Here is a 21,157-nt window from a genome sequence, read left to right as displayed (position 1 = left end):
ATTATCAGTTCTGGCATTGGGTCTTCTAGAGGATGTGACATCATATAAGTGTTGGTTTTAGGTACACGTTCTAATAACAAGCCACTGGTGACTGGAAGTGTAGATCCTAACCTTGTTTCTGAAAAAAGATTCTTAGATGTTTCCAGACAATTAAAAGTAGTCACAAATCACCACATACTCGTCTTTAAACGTTCTCGTTTGTTCGTTTGTCGTTACTGGTTACCTCCTTTTCGTTGTCGTTTCAAATTAAGGATGTTAAGAACGTTCCTCTCAAATTCCACCTGGCAAAGCTAAGGTTTTCACTTGACATAAATTCCACCTTACATTCAGAAGCTTGAATGGCACAATATAAATGTTATGAATATAACTTCTTTCGACGCAGGATGTTTTGACTTGTAGAAATTGATTCGGCAGGAAGACAATTCAAATAATTATTCGTTGTACCTTATTACCGAATGCTATATGTATTTCCTACCATTGCAGGCGGGTGACGTAGTTTATAACCTGAGATAATGTGTCGATGCTTTGCGCGAATTTCAAAACGCCATGAAGTTTGAAAGACGAGGGATCAAATGAATTTAAACAATGAACGAATGACAGGTGCGTTAGGCAAAGACTTAAAAGAGAATGACTGGTTCAACATACAAAAGCTAAGTTTTGTATAATACTACGCTTCTTACTAACAAAGAGACATAATCCTCGAGGGAAGGAAAACCATAGCAACTGGGATTTTTAAAAACTAGCTTGATAATAATCTTCAGAATTCACGAGTGTAGTCCTAAAAAAGTAAGCTCCAAATCATCACTGAAAAGTTCATAAACTCCAACTAAGCAATGCTGCAGTAGCAAGCCACCCTTGACCATTCTGAAGTCAAAAGGTCTGTGCTACATGCCACAGGAGGTGGACATGTTACCGCTCTTCCTACTAAGCTTCATTGTATAAGTTCAAAGACTGGTACATGTATGCATCCAAATTTGAATGTGTTGGGTACCGTAAGAGTAGCAAGAACAAGGACATGAAAGCTCATCATAGCATGCACGTTGAGAAACGCCTCTGTAAAATGCCAACACCAAGCTAGAAGTCCACAAAAAAATGCAAGCGCCAATACTCTGCTAAAAGAACACTTAAATAGTCTAAAGTTACGCAGTCGCTGCATGTTGGGTCGACAATGACACGTCTATCTTGTCTAAATGGGTCTTCAAAAAGTTGTTGATATAATCCTTCCTGAAGTAGACACACAATGAAATCTATCAGAAAAACTGAGAACGCATTACGGCGGAAGAAGAGCGGAGCAACAATCACAAGAAGCTGTCAAAGGAATGTTTCAAATACAGTTAGATACAGTGGGTCAACACGCAGTTGAGTAATTGAGAATTCAACAAATAAGTGAGATATCAACTTAGATTGAGAAACTCACCTCACAGGGTGTTCATCTTGGGGTCGGTTATATGGGGTCCAGACAGGTTCACCTACAAACAGCCTCATTGCCTGCCACGAATATAATAATACAGGGTTTCAGAGTTCTATTGGATTGGACAATTTTAAACACTGAATAAGCTATCTTATTCATATCTGCAGTCACTGTTTTTTAGAATGGGGCTACTGATAGGTAGCTATGTGTACCTTGAGATAATTGTTTTCATCAAGAGTAAAGCGGTGGTAACTCCCTGCAGGCAACACAATCATGTCTCCCTTCTTCACCCATATTCGAATCCAACGGTCTTCTGGGTCGCGAATATCAAAGTAACCTGTAAAACAACTGCATCAACAACTGCAATGCAAGTGTGTGTTTATGTAGGAAGAATCGATCCTAGCCCATCAGAGTCGCATAAGGCATGTTGTGCAAATAAAGTAGCAAAGACGTTGATTTAAGATGCTTACCACTTCCATCCAGACAGTAACGAATCTCTTCGTCCGTATGCATGTGCTCTTCATAAAAGTTTTTGATTTTCGTCTCATAATTGGCTAATCTTTCAGGAGACACTTCTATGAAATCCTCATAGTTATACCCTCTCTCTTTTCGAATCCGTTGCAGTTCAGGATCGGTTTCGAAACTATCGGCATCAAGCACCCAATGCAAAACACCCAGCTCTGCAAAAGCAAAGCACAACAAATCAGTCTAGTTATAGAGAAGTTCAGAACTGTACATTCCAAGATGCCCATTAAATTTTTTATTTCAAGAGCTTAAGATATTCTAAAAACCGACGCCAAATACCAGGGGAGAACAAACTTGGAAAGATGACAGGAAAAATTTCAAGATCTGAAATCCGCTGCTAATTAGTTGAATTTATAGATAGATACATACATTTACTACCAGTCTTTCAACTATTTTTGAAACACGTCGTCGCTATAAAATTCAGACCAGTACGAACTTGCACGTAATTTCATGAGCTAAGCTTTTGTCATTAAGATACCTGCAAGCTTTTCCAGAGAAACATATTCAGGTGGGCTGCGATGATGAGGCTTTCGCTGATCATCCGCTGAATCGTCCATGTACCACGCTTCCATGGGTGGTCTATGCACCTACAAAAATTAATTTCATCATTATGAGCAACTTAAATCATTTTACAGCTTCAGGAAACCATGAATTTATAGTTAGTATATTGAGAGCATCAATAACAAGTCCTGATTGCTAATGAAAAACCCTAGATCACACCTAAGTAGACAGTAGTAACTCTTTGACGAAGGACTCCTGGACTCGTACTTGCTAAAAACGGGAACTGCTTTCTGCTGGTGCCAAAATGAAACAATTTCGACAAATTCAAGACTGATAAAAAAACATGATATACCACAGCATTATCTCACAAGTACTATAAAGAGGGCTTTCCAAATAAGCCATCGGAGGTTATCAATTCTATGAGCAGGGGTTGTTCGGAACTCTAGATTGAAAACTCTCTACAACCTCTAAATTTCAAGAATTTATACTGACTCTCCGGACAAAAAGACTTAGGGTTAACAATGTTTGCAGTGCTTCAAAATCTAGGAAGTTAGCGCGGACAATTTCAGCACAAACCATCTCATACGCAAAAAATAAAATCAAAATCAAAATCAAAATAATAAACCCATCGTAACACCGCATCCACAATCATCCTCACACTACGTAAAAAAATAAAAAACAAAGTAAAATAAAATAAAACCAACAGTTCTAGCGCAGAAAACAGACCTCAATACCCATGTCGCCCTCCGCGTCCCTTCACGCAACCCTCTCAAAGGCACAAAATCCAACTGCAGCCCAGCTATACACAACTTGAGCTTGCCAAAATCCCGACGATTTGCACACAGCTTGGGTCTTGAGGTTCAATCTCCTCCCAACTCCAACAACAACTACACGAGCTGGATTTCAACAGTGCTCTCGCGAGAACGAGGCTCACGATTTTAATGCAAAGTACGGGAGTCAAAAAGTGATGTATCTCCAAATGCAAAATTGTGGGGTTGAGGTCTGAGAGGTCGATTGGTGAGAATCCCACCGTGACGCTCTGTAGCAAAAAGCAAATTGGCAAAGCAGAGGACGCCGCTCTTCCAACGGTGGCTAACACACCGAGTCCCAGAAGCCCACCTCGCGTTACTTTCCTCGCCCTCGTTTACTTTTCTGAGCTTTGCTTTTTGTTGTTTTTTACTTTTACTTTATACATCTCGCAGGTGCATGCACCTGGACACAACCCTCTCTCCGAGGCCATCTGCATCATCTAGACTTTTCGCTGATTTTGGGGGTAGATTTTGGAACGAATTAGGGTTTTGGGATTTGCACTATGCATGAATTAGGAAAAATCCTTTGGTAGATGTGGATGTGTTTGTTTTGTTTGTTGATCTTTGTTTTGAACTAGTGGTGATGAATTTTTGTGGGGTATTTGATGGTTGAGATTTGAATTGATAACCCTAAATTGTAGCGTGAAGTTCTTTCAAACCACAGCTTATTTCTTTTTACAAAAAAAATAAGTTTTCAAATCAAGGTTCTTATCTAATTAAGTATTAAATTTAATGAAATTTTAGTTGAAGTAACATTTTTTTTATGATGTATGTTTCATCTTGATTTTATGGCAATCCCATATTTTACAACATATATATATATATATATATATATATATATATAAAACTTTGTATATAACCACGTTTTCATGATTTTATCAAACTCAATTAGTACATGTGTGGCATGTTCATTCATATAGAAATCATCTAAATTTTATGATTTATTTTAGAATGTTTGACAAAAGAATTAAATTTGTTGCTTTTCATTATTTTTTTTAAATTTTTAGTTTAAACTTCTAAAGAATATTTTATATATTTGAACATGTAAGTATGTTATAAGACAAATTGTAAACAAAATTTTAATCAAAACAAGGGAAAAAAGAAAAAGAAAAGATATAAATAAGTCCTATAATTTTTTTATAAGTTTGCATGGACTTTCAATAAAAAAGCATATATAGTTTAAAAAAATCATATAAAGCTAAAGATAAGTCCAAATTGGAATTATAAACATCATAAGGTTTAATATTTTTAGCCATTTCTAACCAATTTTAGATTTTATTCTCTTATTTTATTTCCTTAGCCTTAGCTTCTTTCTCATATTTTCATGGTTCTTTATAACCTTTCAATTATTTCATTAATTTAGTTGCAAGAAAGTTCGAACAATATGATTATAAAATACTAAGATTGATAAAATTTGACACTTGTGTCATCTTCTCTTATTACTTAGATAAAAGACTTCATAAAATATGACTTGTTTAGTAAAAAATGCTAAAGTAAATGGAGGATAAGTTAGAAGGTAAAAGATATTATCTTAGATAAGTTTCTAATGGTCAAAAGGCAGCAAAAGGATGAAGGAAAGTTACCAAGGTGACTGCTAGGATTTAAAGTGGCGACTAGGTTAAGAAGAATCTAGGATTTACTTGGATGAAAGTAAGATGAACGTTAGCTAAAATGGATGTAAACTCTACTTATAAGTAAATGGTGTTGGAAGTGAGAGGCATCTCATTCCACACTTTTCTTGTGTCTAACCTTGCTGTTTTCTACTTACTTATGTCTTGCTTATTGTCTTTCTTCAATAGGTTATGGGCCCACATACACTTTGTTGTGTTATTCAAGTAAGTTGAAGTCATTTGTTGGTTGTTGTTCTTGTGTGAAATATATCTTATGGTGTTTACTGATGTTAGAGATTGTATGATCTAATCTTGTATTTTGACTTGTAGAGGTTCTGATTTGGGCCTTATAGATCTCTAACATCAGTTTGAGGTTCTTAACTCCTAGGATTGAATGATTAAGACCTTATACAAAGACCTTGATAGTGTCTTTGGTGTTGTGGTGAGAAAGTGAGTTTTATGAGTGGAAGAACTTGATGGTGAGGTTGATTAGAGTTCACATACTTGTTAGAAGCTTCAAAAGTTGATTTGGGAGTGTTTAGAGTGAAGAAAAATTTATTTGTTCACAAGAGGGCATTTTGAGATTTTGCTAGTGCAAAATTATTTTGGTGATTTTAAGTACATAGAGACTCCTTTTCTTGATATTTTTAATAGACATCTTTTAAGACATGGCTTCGAGTGAGGGTGAAGGTTTGAGAGTAATTGAGAAGTTTAGAAGTGACAATTTATACCATTGGAAGGTCAAAATGGAGCTTTTGTTGGCGTCTTTGGACCTTTGGGATATTGTAGATGAAAGTGAAGAGCTTCCAAGTATGCATGCTCATGCTAAAGAGAGGAAGGACTTCAAAAGATGTGAAAAGAAGGCTTTTGGCATGATTGCCATCAATTTGGATGAAGCCAACTTTTCTCACATCATCTCTTGCAAAGGACCAGCAGAAGCATGGAAGACTCTTTGCAATATATATGACAGTAAGAACTTGTCCAATATCATCTTCACAAGGAGGAAATTCTTCACTTGCAAGATGGAAGAATGTGAAGACCTCATGGCTCATATCAATAACATAAAGGCCCTTGCTAATCAACTTGCAATTATTGACAAGCCTTTAGAAGAGAGTGATATTGTCATGAACTTACTTATGAGCCTTTTTGAGTCCTACAACTACCTCATTGTGGCATTGGAGTCCATCAAGCTAAAAGAACTCATAATAGATTATATAATGGCAAGACTTGCCCATGAAGTAATCAAGATGAAAGAAAAAAAAAACCCCTAAGTGAGGATTTGGCTCTCTTTTCAAGATAAGGCAAGGAGAGTCATTCTAACCAACGTGGGAATGTGAGAGTTTGCTTCATTTGTGGAAAACTAGGTCACTTTGCTCGAAATTGCTACAAGACTAAGAAAGGAGATAGAGAAAGTAAAAATAATGTTTGTGATGAATATAGAGGTGATGATTATGCATTCATGGCAAGTGAAGGCACTTCCATGGCTGCCATGTCCAAGTGGATCATTGATTCTGGTGCCATCAAGCACATGACTCCATACAAGTATTTATTTGACATTTATGAAGAGATTTCAAAAAAAAATATCTTCATGGAAGATAATGGCATAGTACAAGCTATTGGAATGGGCTCCATTGTTATAGAGATTGTTGTGAAAGGCCAAACCAAGAGGATCAGATTGAAGGAAGTCTTACATGTACCAAAGATGAAGAAAAACCTCCTTTCAGTGAGTAAACTTGTTTCATATAGTTATTAAGTATAATTTGATAAGAATGGATGTTTTGTGAAGACATTGGAAGGAGATCATATTGCAAAAGGCTTTAGAAATGGCAACCTCTACTTCATCAAGTGTAAGAAGGTGAATGGAGTTGAAGTGGCAGCATTTGTTGAATTTTCTGAAGATTAAGATAAGTTTGGCATTTGGCATCAACATCTTGGTTATTTGAATGCCAAGAGAATGAAAGAGCTCCAATTCATGGTAAGTCGCTTAGATCTTGGTTATATAAGCCACAATGCTATGACACTTACTTGTAAAGGTTGTATTCAAGATAAACAACAAAGAGCCTCATTTCCAAGTGGAGTTGCAACACATACAAACAAGTTATTGGAGATTGTCCATTTTGATGTTTGTAGACCTATGAAGATGCCATCAATAGGAGGTACAAGGTATTTTATTACATTCATTAATGATTTTTTAAGGAAGGTGTGGATTTTCATCCTCAAAGCAAAGAGTGAGTGTTTCAGAAGGTTTAAGAAGTTTAAGGCACTTGTTGAGAAGCAATGTGAATGCAAAATCAAGGTATTGCGTACGGACAATAGAGGTGAGTATATGACAAAGCAATTCAATGATTTCTTGAAGATGCATGGTATTGCAAGACAAACCTCTACTCCTTACACTCCACAAAAAAATAGAATTGCTGAAAGAGCAAATCGGACCATTGTGGAGATGACAAGGAGTATGTTTCATGCACAACACCTTGGACATGAGTTTTGGGTAGAAGCACTGGTGAATGTAGTGTACACAAGAAATAGGTGTCCTACAAGTGCACTTACATCAATGACATCGGAAGAAGCTTGGAATAGGAGAAAACCTTATGTTTCTTACATGAGGACCTTTGGATGCATAGCATATGCAAAGATATCAAATTGTATGAGATCAAAATTTGATGCAAAAGGTACAAAATGTATATTTGTTGGATATTGTAAAGGTACAAAGGCTTATAGAATCATGTGTTTGGAGACTAAAAAGATCATCAAAAGTCGTGATATTGAGTTTTTGGAGCACAAGAGTGCTTGTGAGCACTTGGAGATGTGTCCAAGTGGAAGTAATAGTGTGTTTATGGACTTATCTTCAAATTCAGCAAAGAAGGAAGAAGACAAAGACAATGATGGTTGTAAAGGTAGAAATGAAGATGAAGAGGCAAAGAAGGTGGACAAGAAGGCCTCTACAATTGCTAAGACCAGCAATGAAGAGCATGAAGATGTTGATGATGATGGTGATGAGGATTATAAATCTTTGAGTGAGAAAAGACTATCTTCAAAATAAAAGAAGGTTGGAGGTGATTATAGAGTGCAACAAGTTGAGTCTTCTTCAAATGAAAGGAGATATCCTTTGAGAGATAGAAAACAACATGGTGAATGGTGGAAGGACCACATTTTTTATCAAGTAAGTGAAGAACATGCCAATATTGTACTTCTTGCTGATCTATTGAATTTATATGATGCAATGAAGTCCACGGATGCTATGAAGTGGGAGAATGCCATGGAAGAAGAGTAAAAATCATTCATGGATAATAGAACATGGAAATTGATTCAACTTCCATCAAATCGAGCTTCAATTGGTTGTAAGTGGATGTTTAGAACAAAGAAGGATACAATGGGCAATATTGTGAGGTATAAAGTAAGATTAGTAGCCAAAAGTTATTCACAAGTTGTTGGTGTTGATTTCAATGAGACATTTGCTCTCGTGGCCAAATTCACCACCATTAAAAATATTGTAGCAATTGGGGCAGCAATGGACTTAGAGATGCACCAAATGGATGTGAAGACGGCTTTCTTGAATAGAAAATTGGAGGAAGACATCTACATGGATTAACCTCAAGGATTTGTTGAAGAAGGCAAGCAACACCTTGTGTGTAAGTTGAAGAAATCCTTGTATAGGCTCAAGCAATTATCAAGGGCATGGTACCAACGTATCGACACTTTTTTTAGTGAATGAGGGATTTGTCAAAAGTGAGGCTGATCATTCTATGTATGTGATGCAATCAAAAGCCTTCTTGCTGATTGTTATTCTTTATGTTGATGATTTGATCATCTTGACTAATACTTTGAAAAAGATGGATTGGTTGAAGGCAAAGCTAGCAAAAGAATTTGGAATGAGTGATTTGGGAGAACTCCACTATTGCTTAGGAGTGGAGTTTGTGAGAGATCAAGCTAAGAAGATCATTACATTGAGCCAAAAGAAGTACATTGAAGAAGTGTTGAAACCATTCAACATGGAGGAGTGCAAGTCCATTGGAACACCTTTGGAGGAAAATTTGAAGTTGATGAAGCTTACGGATGAGGAATTTACTGAAATTGAAGAAGAAATGAAAGATGTTCCATACAAGGTAGCAATAAGCTCACTTATGTATGCAAAGGTTGGTACAAGAGTGGATCTTGCATATACAAAAAGTATTGTGAGTCAACACATGTCAAAGGTTGGACCAATTCATTGAGCAACCATTAAGAGGATCTTGAGGAGTGGGAGCAATTTCATGGAATTGCAAGAGACAACCAACAATTGCAAGGTCTACAATAGAGGCGGAATACATGGCAGCAAGTTATGGTGTAATGAAGGCAATATGGCTAAGATAAGTTTTAGAAGACATTGAACTTGTGCAATTAGAAGCAACTCTAATGAAATATAACAATCAAGGATGCCTTGCTTTTGTCAAAAATCCAAAGAATCATTCAAGAACAAAGCACATTGACATTCAATATTACTTCATACGGGAGAAGATTGACATGAAGTATTGTGCAATGAAAGACATACTTACTAATTTGCTCACAAATGCATTGGTGAAGGCTAGACATTACAAATTGACAAAGGCATTAGGTTTATTAGCCTTTGACCAATATCAAAGTGGAAGTATTAAAGTAAATGGAGGATAAGTTAGAAGGTAAAAGATATTATCTTAGATAAGTTACTAATGGTGAAAGGGCAGCAAAAGGATGAAGGAAAGTTACCAAGGTGGCGGCTAGGATTATAGGTGGCGGCTAGGGTTCAAAGTGGCAGCTAGGTTAAGAAGAATCTTAGGTTTAGTTGGATGAAAGTAAGATGAATACTAGCTAAAATGGATGTAAATTCTACTTATTAGTAAAAGATGTTGGAAGCGAGAGACATCTCATTCCACACTTCTCTTGTGTCTAACCTTGCTGTTTTATACTTACTTATGTCTTATTTGTTGTGTTTCTTTAATAGAAAATATAACCATAAAATTAAAAATTTAGAAAAAGATGTAACTATAATTTATGAAAGCTGTAGCATAAGTTCATTAAATACTGAAATCGGTATAATCTAAATAAACACAACTCTCAACTTAGCAAAAAGAAAAGAAATTGAAAGATAATAGTCATGACTTTTATCATTTTTTGGATAGTCCTTGTAAATTTTTTTTACAATTATATTAATACATGTTTAGATGGATTTATGTAAAATATCTATTATCATGTATATAAATATATGTTTATTTATTTATCTATAGCTAAATTTAATATTAATAGATATACTATTTTATTTTTTATTATTTAGTTATTTATAGTATATAATTTTTTTTAGCTTTGTTACATTGTATAACATGTCTTAAAATAAATTAAAAATATATAATTATTCTGATATATAATACTAATAATTTAAAACCATATATATATATATATATATATATATACATATACATATTTATAAAAACTTCAAGAAGCATAATATCTATAGATATAGAGATTAAAGACTTATTATGTATTATATTTAAAAAAATTCTTTCAAGAGTAGAGTCTAATTAATTAAAAATTTCTACATTAAGTTATAAATTTAAGAAAAATTCTAATTACTATTTATTTACCAAATAAAATAAAATAATTTAGATAATGGTAACATTTTTAGACTTTAAAGTAGTGGTTCAAAATTTTAAAATTTTCAGATATTACATATTTTATCTTTAAAATTAAATAATTATTAGTAATTTTATTTTAAATTTTAATTTTTTTAAAAAATATATATGTATTTATTATTTTAAAATATTAAATATTACATATATATAATATATTATAACTACATTTACTTTATTATGTATGATAAAATTAAATCTATTTAGTATGTAAGATGAATAATGAAGATGCTATATTCAAGACAAAAGCAAATATACTATAAGTACAAAGCTAATTGTACCTCATTTGTCTATATTCATTTTGCAATATTTTTAATTCTACCTTATTATTTAATAAAATTATCTTTATTTTAAGAAATTTACTTGTAATTATAATAATTTTTTTTGCAACTAAACATTATTTATATAGATGTAATAACATACCTACATTTAAAAAATAAATAAAAAAATCTCTAACATATTTTAAATAACAAACAAGTGATGAAAAAAGTTTATCCAAAAGAAACAAATTATGAATTAAAAAGAATTCTATAATTTATTTTATTTTATTTCTGTGATAAATGATTGCTGTTAATTTTTATTTTTTTATAGTTAATAGTTGATATTAGAAGAGAGTCTCTATAGAAATAAATACAAAAGTAACACATTTATATGCATGAAAGTAGGAGAATAATATAGAAAAAATGTTATTAAGAAACCTATGTAGATCAATGATTAAAGAATAGATTATAGAATTGTTGATGCTTCTACTTAGTCTTTTTATTGAAATTAAGACGATTTTATTTATTAGCAACACATACTTCTCCTTATCACCTTCTATTTATCTATACTAAATTTATTTAATGCTAAAAATAGGCTTACACAACTAAAGAACGTACACAACTTACACAACTATTTTAAGTAGAGCCAATGACTTTTAGAGTCATCCTTTGAACCTTCAAATTTTGCTCCATTTTCTTCTTATCCATGTTGTAAGATACAATATTTGGTAATTCCCATGTTAATTCTCTTCTCCATTGACTCCACAATTCCGCTTTGATCTTTTTCCATACCATTCTCTACTTTGATGCTTACAATTGTCTTGAAGTATTGCACAATAGTTGAGTTTAGACAATAAAACTCTCTTACACATATTGTTGAGCAGTAATGCCACCACACCTACTAATCAAGTAATGTAGAATAGTTTTGCCATCTAGATTGGACTGCAATCAATCTAGGCTAAATTCAAAAGAAGCCATTACCTCTAAGAGAGCAAATAAACAAAAAAAACTAAACAACTGGAATAGGAAATAAGAGCCTTTTAATGCAAGAAGCTGATGTAAAATCATGATCTTGAACTAAAATGTAGCAGGATCCATGTCAATTATAGCATTGAGCAGAACTGCAGTACAAGACAAACAACAGATATGTCTATTCTAGAACCTAGCCTTGTGCTAATTTTCAGCACTTAACTTCGCTGAGCACATTAATGCTTTCAATGTGTTCCTATTATTATTGAAACTCTAATAGTTCTTAATGCATTGAATTCCTGATTTAATTCCTGATTTTCTACCATTAAGGTAGCAAACCCATTTTCAATAACTTAAGCATCTTCGCGTGCGCAGTGAGTGTAAAAAGAAAAAAATGTATCCACTTGCAGGAAAATAGAAATCATGAGGATTTCAAGTATTTTGACACAATTTGGTCCAAAAATGGAATTCATATTAATGTTTAAGCTGAAGATTCTCTTCCACCCAAATCAACACAGAACACACGTCGTTGATCTGAACAGTTTCTTCAGACTCGGCGGCTATAAATCGATCTCTTCCGATGCATCAGCAAATTTGGAGGTTGAAGTCCTCTATGATATCATTAATCTCATCCTATTAACTGCAGCAGAAGCGAAGACACGCGGTTGCAGTCTGATTGGAAAGTGACGCAAGCAGAACGATGACAGCGAACCTCCTGGATTCGAGCAACATGTGTTGGGAAGAGCGCTGTATTACTCTCCATGCTTTCGTGGTGATCCCGGTTTGTGATGAAACAGATGTGACACACCAATTTGTGAAGCTTGACTGGTCGTCTTTAAACTTAACCCTAGGTAATGATAAAGAAAACCGAGTGTGAACCATTTTACTTCTTAAAACCCCGAGCGGAAATTGTACAATCCACCAATGCTACCATGCCTGCTGCAACGTCAGTTTCCCGTGCAAACTCACAGAAAACGTGTCACAAACTTGGTGCTTCCCTCGCCCCGAGTTGAGCGCTACTAAGGCAAATTCCTCTGTTGCAAGCAGAAACAATCTCAATTAGTTCGTGTCAAATCCACGACGGGACGCGCATAATTCTTTACATCCTTCCCTGTTACGGCTCAGTAAGCCTGAGCGATTGATGGAAATCGACAAATCTTTCTAAACATTTAACATGACGACGCATATTTGAGCACGTGCTGCTATATCTCTAGTTTAATATGGGTGACAAAGCCGAATTTCGTTAACATACGTCTAACTCGCAAAAATAAAGTAACATCCTCCTACCAAATTGGAAACCCAACATTGTAAATATGACCGATTCTATTTACGTCGAAGAGGCAAAACCTTTCATCAGGGAAAATATTTAAAAATCAAAACAGTTTCTTCGCAAAGAGCCTCATGCTTCACCCGTGCGCATTTGAACGTTGAGGCAGACTAATACTAAATATAAATTACGACACACCAACAAATAATCCACAAAGCTGTAAATCGTTGGCAGGAAACCTTCGGGGTTCACAATCGAGACGTGGAACCCAAGTGTCGCAGCAACAGAGAGCAGAGAGTGCTTGATTACAGTGCCAATGTCGCCATTACCTCTCATCCGGAGCCAGGTCGTAACGACATCAGTTCTGGCAGAGTCGGCCATGTTCCAAGATCACCAACCACACTGGCATTTCAGATGGAGGTACATGACCTTCTCTTTCATTGAGAACAAAGAGAATCAGAGGAAGAACACTTTTGTGTGACTGCTCTTGAGTATAAGTAACACTAAGATGTTGTCATGTAGCTTGGGGTAATACCCAAACAACCATAGATCTTCGAGCCGAAGATCACGCGAATTGCGAGTTGTTTTCTCCTTTTTTTATTAGGTGGTCAATGGCGCAAGACTAGAGAGATAAAATTCATTGTTAGAATTTCTCAAATACTTAAGATTAGCAATAAAATGACAAATGGTGTAGAAGTATACATTACCATCACAGAAAAATGTTGTATAAGACACTAAAGAGTGGGTATACACGAGTGGACACAAGCACAATGAGTGGTTACAGTAGCCAATTTCCCGCTAAAAGCAGAAACATTATGTAAGTTGCGAAATCCTTCTAAAATCCTTCAATAAGGAAATAAAATAATGATGATAATATGGAACACTAAAGCTGGACCAGTCTGAATGCGTGGTATCTGCCACTTAGCAACACACTTGTGGACTACCCAACTTGTATGCTGTATTCACAGTACGACTCAGCAATGTACAGATTCCAATGAAGTTTCTAAATCAATGAAACAATTGAAGGCTGGTGGAATGACTCCCAGTCCTTGACCTGGCAATCTCCCAGGCAGATGCCACTCCCCAACTCTCAAGACCCACTACATACCGAATAGCTTGGAGATTGTACCTGAGAATTACTGGCTCATTAAAATTACTAAAAATGATGAAGAGAACGAATCCAGCAGGGATGCCTCAAGGTCTGACAATTCAGCTGTATCCTGAATTTCGACAACAAATAAAATGAACTTGAGAATAGTAGCTGTAGTTGTTTCTTCCTTCTTATTTTCACAGCTTTTTCTGTCAAACGAGCGACGTCATCCCACATAGGCACGGTCGTCTGTAGCATGCACTATCAGAGTCTCATCCACAGGCGCATGGAAACTTTGTGACCTTCGCTGCTTGTAGACAAACTGTGAACCAGCCCATAGAAGGAGCAGCATCGCTACCACACATCCAGCTGCGAAGAAGAAGAATTCGTTTGCTTTTGAGAGGCTGTTGCCAATAATTGCCACCAGTGCGACAGTCACAAGGTTGCCTGTGACAAAAGAAGTACAGGAGCTGAGTTCCACTTAATAATATGAAGGGGTTGAATGACTAGTAAAGGTCGCACTTGATTGACACAAATCACCAAGATATAGCAAAACCAAAAAGTAAATAACAAGATCTTTGAGTTCTGTATCAGTAGTAACTGGTTTGGTTATGATGTCAACCTCGTCTACAATTCATATGCAATGAACTCAAGAAAGGCTCCAAATAACTGTACCTGCCGAGACAGTGAAGAGCCACGCAGACTGGACTACGGCTTTCATGGAATCTGGGGCCTGCGAGTATGCAAATTCCAAGCCCGTGATGCTAAACATGATCTCCCCAGCTGTAATCACCACGTACTGTGGGATCTGCCACAAAATCGACAAGGATTGTCCCGAAGCTGCATGATTATCAATGGCCAGCTGCAAGAGGCCGGAAAACAAGAATGCAATTGCACTCAAAATCATCCCAATGACCATCCTTGGCACCGCCCGCAGTGAGAAACGGTGGTACTCGAGAAATGGGTATATGATTTGGTCGAATAGGGGGATCATGACCAGGATGAGCACAGGATTGAGGGCCTGCATAAAACACAAAACCAATCCAACGAAAAAAGTATAAATTCAATACAAAAACTCAAACGAAAGCAGAAAAATATTTCAGTCTTGCCACTTGAGCTCAGAGAAATCGATCAGGGTTTGTGATCAATAATTTACGCCATGTATTATTAGTAATAAAAACAGCAGCAGCAACAACAACAATAATAATAATAATACTGATCTTCATTGAGAAGAGAGGAGAAGCTTAAGCTATGAACCTGCATCTGGTCGGGCTGGATGGTGATATTGAACAGCCATGGAACGCGGCCATCCATAGTGTTAGCTTGAAAGACCCACTTGGAAGACTGTTGATCGAAGAGGGACCAGAAGAGGGGAGTCGGGAGGAGCAAGGCCAACACACGCATGAGCCCCTTCACATCCTCGACAACGCCCGGATCATGTTTAGCTCTAGCACTGTCTAGCCAGTGGCTTCCTCCCCCCCTGCTCCTGCGAAGCTTGATGGCGTCCACAACAACCCCACCTACCTCCGCAAAGACGTTGCCTTCTGGAGGACGGTCCACGTATGTCTTGCGTCCCAACCAGAAGATGAGCAAGGCACACATCATGAGAGCAGCTGGGACAGCAAAGGCAATTGCATAGGAGAAATCCGCCCGGAGGACTGGGGTCAGGATGGTCGAGAGGACTGACCCCGCATTCACTGCGAAGTAGTACAGGGAAAAGAATTGACGGTGCAGACGCTCCTTCGTCGGGCCGTCTGGTAGTGAGTATTGAATCTGATCACCGCCGAAAGCCGCTACGCAGGGTTTGATTCCACCAGTGCCAAATGCAATCAACCCCAAGGCACCCGCTGTGGACCAAAAGAGAGTGCGCTGTATGGTGGGATCGGCCTTGGGCAAGGCAGAAGCAGCCATAAGCCAGTTTCCAATGCAATACACCATTGATAAGTAGAGAACAGTGCGATACTTTCCCTGCACAAGTTGAATGAACCGTTAGCCCCTGAGAGAACTACAGTTACATGTTGGTAGAAATGAGAAGTGAGCATGGAGAGATGAGCAAGGTAAATATCAAGGATTACCATAATGATCTCAGATAAAACCATGTCTCAGGAAGAATTGATAGTACATAATCATGGTTTACATACCACTGCTGATATGTAATAGATTCATTTGCAGGAGCTTCACATTATGTCATCAAAAAGGAAAATACAAGGCTCTAAGGCTCATAGCAATGGTTCCGCAGCATTTAGTGAATGTCTCCCTCTGGAACAACTTGGCAATGAAATTGTTAGCACTACAGAATTTTCTTAAGTGCACTCATACGAACTGATTCAATATAATGGGCTCAAATTCCTTTTACGAGGAATCAAAGTCAATTGGAAAGAATGTGATGTGTGTACCCAGTAGCAATCACTGATGAAGGCGCCCAGGATCGGGGTGGCATAGCACGCGACAATAAAGAGGTGCACGAGTTCTGTGGATTCGTTCTCGCTCAACCGGAGATGTTGCACCAAGTAAAGCGCAAGGATTGTCTTCATTCCATAGAAGGAGAATCGCTCGCAAAATTCGTTCCATACCAGATACTTGATACTCCCAGGAAACGACGAGAAGTAGCCCTGTGAGGAAGAATTCGGGTTCCTATTCGAAGGCTGAGAATCCTCGTCCAGATTACCCACTGCAATATAATCTCCACCTCGTTCCCGGGCATCGTCCGCCATCACGACGGCTAAACCCCGCACGACCAATCGACTTCTGTTCTGAACCCGAATGCCAGCAGATATACTCTATCCTTCTCAGAGACGTCAAAGATACGAACACCACGAACTCAAAAGACAAAGAAAAGTCCAGCGTATTTTTGATCTTCCTGCGTCTGCTCAACAACTCATCCCCTTTCAAACACCTCTGCACGGAAATTTCACGGCTATCTGACACAAATTTGTGCTTCCTCGGCGATGAAACTCAAAAGTTATGAGTTATCTTCTCTCCCATGGCCTGTGCCCACGCAGCATTCCAATCCTACATCCAAGCATCAGAAGAACCCTAACCCTACAACAGAAAAAATGAAACAAAATAAAATAAAATAACCCAGGAGCAAAACACCACCTAGTGCAATAAAAACAAAGACCAGTACCAGGAGTAATCTACAACAGACGCTGCTCTCGAGACTAGCTCCTTGTGACGTCCCCCTGTCCTGCATTAACTCTACCCCGCCTCACGTCCTACAGGTACTCTCTTCTGTGAAGCATCCTGATGAAGACAGTGGAAAGGGGAAGAGCTAATGAGAAGCAAAGCTCTATCACATCCCGCTGCATTCTTCACCCCAAGTGCTCAACTATAAAACCCACTCCGAGCCTTGCCAACGATGGAGACTAGACCGCTTCCAGATTAGACGCACAGCAACTCGTCGCAATCTGCACTTCTGGTGCTGCTGCTCATCCTCCTCATCCAACCGAGGTTGCCAAGCCAAACTGCACTACTGTATCATCCAACACTGTATTTGGAAGAAAAACGCAGCAGCAGCAGCGCTTTCTCCATTAGCTATGGCTGCAGTAACAGCAGGGTCCTTTTTGGCCCTTTTCCATTGCCGGGTCCAGGCTCCTCCTCCTCGTTTCTCCACACATCCATCCCTGTCCACCACCCTCGCCCCACAATCCACTCTCGCGAGCTTGGCAATCTTCCACGCTGGAGATCCGCGACTCTTCCTCCCCGTTTGCTTGTGGGCTTGTGGCGTGTTTTTAGGGTTTTTCCATGCCTTTAGGGTTGTTTTATTAGTTCTTCTTTTTAGTTTTTTTAATCACTTGACATTATGTTGGACGATGGAGTATCTTTATTTTGTTGAAGTTATTCCAAATACACGTTTGACGATATTTTTTTATTTTTTATTTTTTATTACAAACTTTAGTACATTGACTTAAAATATAAATATTTAATAACCAAGGAAGCATCAAAAAGGTTATATTTTACACAAAATGTGGTTTTTATAAATATTTAATACTGTACCAACTACAGAAAAGAACTTAAATCATTATTTTGTCTCCTGAATTATTCTGTAGATTTTATTTTTAAATTCTCTAAATATTTTAAATTTTTAAGTTAAGATTTACAATTATTTCAAAAGAATCATAGTACTTGGTTGGTTTTGTGTGTATATATATATATATATATATATATAGTTTATTTGCTAATTAATGAGAAAAATATATTATGCTCCACAACTTAGTTCATTTTACATGCTTCTTGGATCAATTCTAAATTTAATTAAAATCTTTTGAAGGCTTTTTGATTAGTTTTGTTATTAAACTAAGATAAATAGAAATTAATACATCCTTCTTGAGCAAGTATTCTAATTCATGTCAAAGACTAAGGAGTTGTAAATGCATGACAAAACAAATGATATATACATATATTTCTTTGGAACTATATGTATTTTTTTGGCCACTATTTTCAAGAAAACTCAAGAACTATGCTTTTGTAGCCATTGCTATAGTCATAATAGTACCACATGCTGCAGTCTTTCTTTAAGCACCTAGTCATAATAGCATAGCCACAATTTGCTACATGGATTTGAATGTCTTTGTACAATTCTTCGTATGAGTTGTATATTTTTTTTGAATCTAATGAAAGAAGGCTTATTATGAAAGAGAGGGAGAAAGCAATAATAAGAAAGAATAAAAGAAGAAGAGAGGGTACCAAGAAGTTGAGACAAAATTTATATTCAAATATAATATAAATATTGTTGATTGCTTATTTTGAGGTCATACATACTACTTAAGCATCAACTCCGCACTATTAAACATAAAGGACAACAACCATAACTTAGAAACAAGTCATATAGCATGAAATCACTTTTGATAATTATTTGAAGAAGAAATTATATATATGTGTGTGTGACTGAAAGAGAGATTTTTATAGTAAAAATAGAACTCACTTAGTATATGAGCTAATGTAGTATTTGCATCTATTGCACAAAAGACATGTGTTGCAATTAAACTTACTTATTGCACAAAATACCTACAAAAAAAGTCACCCTACTATTGTATGTGAGCTTTAATCAAGATCCCACCTTCATACTAATAAATTCCTATAAATTTAAATTTCAACTTATAATATTATTATTTCATCATTTTTTTGTGATTTAAATATTAATAAAATATCTACTTGTTCCATATAAATGATCTTCAAAAATTTATTCCTTAAACCTCATCTCTTTGTACTATAAATCATTTGTAATTCATATTAAGATTTTGTCCTTTCAATTCTTGGCGCTCTTATATTGGATAATACTCAAGATTCTACAATGTTTGAAGTAGAGATGCAATTGCCATAAGAAAGAAAGTTAATAGAATTGGATAAGGCTTCACTAATTTATTACAAGATCAAAGAGAGACTAGATAATTGTAGCATGGACAAGAATTGGTATATAGAGATTTTGCGCAGAGGTGAATACATCTCTGCAAATAATAATATTGAGCTTAAAAATTGTAAGAATCTAATAATGCATGCTACTCCTATTTTGAAGAGGAGAATACTTGGCTTCAAGACCTCATCTACTGTTGAAGTAGGTTTATTATGGTTGAAGAATATCTGACCTATAATTCAATTTCTAGACAATCTTTCATCTTTTAGAGCTTTTTATCTTCATTATTTTTTGAAAATTATATATTTTTCTTAATTATTACCTATATATCAACCATATTTTCTTGATATATAACCTAATTCAAATTTCTCTTATATATAAAGTGATAGTCTAAACTTAGACTTTTATCAAGATCAAAATTCTTTAAGTAAGTTATTCAAAAATTGTAATTAAAAAATAAAGAAGCTCTAAAAAAATTTAAGCATACAAAGACTAAGACAAAATTTGATGCATCATTCTTCAATCAAATTCTATATTCTAGATCTTCTCAAAGGTGATTGCTTTGGTAAAGATAAGAAGAATGGCAGAGTTGAATTGAGAGACTAACATCCACTTGCCTTTATTCTATTGAAAGAAGATGTGAAATTAGATGTAAAGTTTCTAGTTTGTAGTGCAATGCAATGAAAGCTAGTAATATGTGTGGTACAATGAAAATTAGCAAAAGATGTGGTGCAATGAAAATCAACAAAAAGTGTGGTGTTATAAAAATTGGCAAAAAAATTACTAATATAAAGTATAGATTTCAAATTTTCTTCTATAAGTTTTACTTCAAAGATCCTTGCAAAGAACATTGAAAAGAAATTAAATTCTCTTAAAGATCTAAAATCCTTTCAATCTATAGCAACATAAATTCCATCACAAAATAGGACAAAATGGACTAGAACAAGATTGAACAGAAGTAAACAAAAAAGAACATCAAATAAAAAACAAAGCAAAAAGAAATAGAACAAAATAGAAAAAAATAAAAAATACAAACAAAATTTTATTGAAAGAAAAAGACTGAAGCTATATCTGAGCAAATATCCCTATTTATACTTGGCGAGTCCTATTTATACTTTATTTTGTTATCCTAGACTTTCTAGAATGTTTCTAGATGATGGATCCTACTTAGATAACCACTCTAAATTCTTTTTAGAAGGTTCTATAGAAGGCCCTACTTAAATAACCGCCTTAAGCTCTTTCTAGAATGTTCCATGATGAATCTTATATAATCCATTAACCTAGCTTCAATTCTAGAAACTTCTATAACTTCTCAAACATGGTTCCAACTATCTATCTCTATGTGTCAAAATATAAATATCTTATATATACCATGTTATAGTTAATTTTCTTCCTCTAATCCAAAATGTCCTTGCTTTGCTTTCAATGGTATCTCCAAATTATTTCTTGGCAATAGGTGAGGTTATGTGCATATTCTTATATTGCATTGTAGATGGGATAACCTTTTCAAAGAACTTTGTACTGAAGTTGTAGACATCCACTTCCACAATAAAGGTAGCGATGCTCCAAAATGCTATCTATTTCATATTCTTATTGATCATCAACTATAGCTGGTAATAGTGGTGGTTGATATCAATCTGAAAAGTACTTTGGCTTGGTATAAAATTCTTTTACTTGCAAAATATGGAAGATTAAATGGACTTAAATATATGGCGAAAGC

The 21,157-nt window shown here is 35.7% G+C and overlaps 2 protein-coding genes and 1 long non-coding RNA gene across 3 annotated transcripts; all 3 read right to left on the bottom strand.

The window, feature by feature from the left end:
- Positions 1-773: 773 nt before the first annotated feature.
- Positions 774-3,337, bottom strand: LOC112291272 (acireductone dioxygenase 1). The gene is made up of 6 exons (XM_024538443.3): positions 3,164-3,337; positions 2,415-2,523; positions 1,882-2,091; positions 1,624-1,748; positions 1,418-1,488; positions 774-1,224 (listed from the first exon to the last, which is right to left on the bottom strand). The coding sequence occupies exons 1-6, from the start codon at positions 3,173-3,175 to the stop codon at positions 1,140-1,142; spliced, it is 612 nt and encodes a 203-aa protein (XP_024394211.1). The 5' UTR covers positions 3,176-3,337; the 3' UTR covers positions 774-1,139.
- Positions 3,338-12,140: 8,803 nt separating this feature from the next.
- On the bottom strand, positions 12,141-13,665 carry LOC149987877 (uncharacterized). Its single transcript, XR_016506424.1, has 2 exons — positions 13,234-13,665; positions 12,141-12,761 (listed from the first exon to the last, which is right to left on the bottom strand). It is a non-coding gene; the product is annotated as an uncharacterized LOC149987877 (long non-coding RNA).
- Positions 13,666-13,772: 107 nt separating this feature from the next.
- On the bottom strand, positions 13,773-17,645 carry LOC112291663 (uncharacterized). The gene is made up of 4 exons (XM_024539422.3): positions 16,481-17,645; positions 15,342-16,052; positions 14,760-15,105; positions 13,773-14,531 (listed from the first exon to the last, which is right to left on the bottom strand). Exons 1-4 carry the CDS (start codon positions 16,796-16,798, stop codon positions 14,311-14,313), a joined length of 1,596 nt encoding a protein of 531 aa, XP_024395190.1. The 5' UTR covers positions 16,799-17,645; the 3' UTR covers positions 13,773-14,310.
- Positions 17,646-21,157: the final 3,512 nt, after the last annotated feature.

Source organism: Physcomitrium patens, chromosome 14 (genome assembly GCF_059467195.1).
Source record: "Physcomitrium patens ecotype Gransden chromosome 14, ASM5946719v1, whole genome shotgun sequence".
Taxonomy (NCBI): domain Eukaryota; kingdom Viridiplantae; phylum Streptophyta; class Bryopsida; order Funariales; family Funariaceae; genus Physcomitrium; species Physcomitrium patens.
The sequence above is the reverse complement of the archived record's forward strand: the minus strand, read 5'-3'. Positions and strand labels throughout refer to the sequence as shown.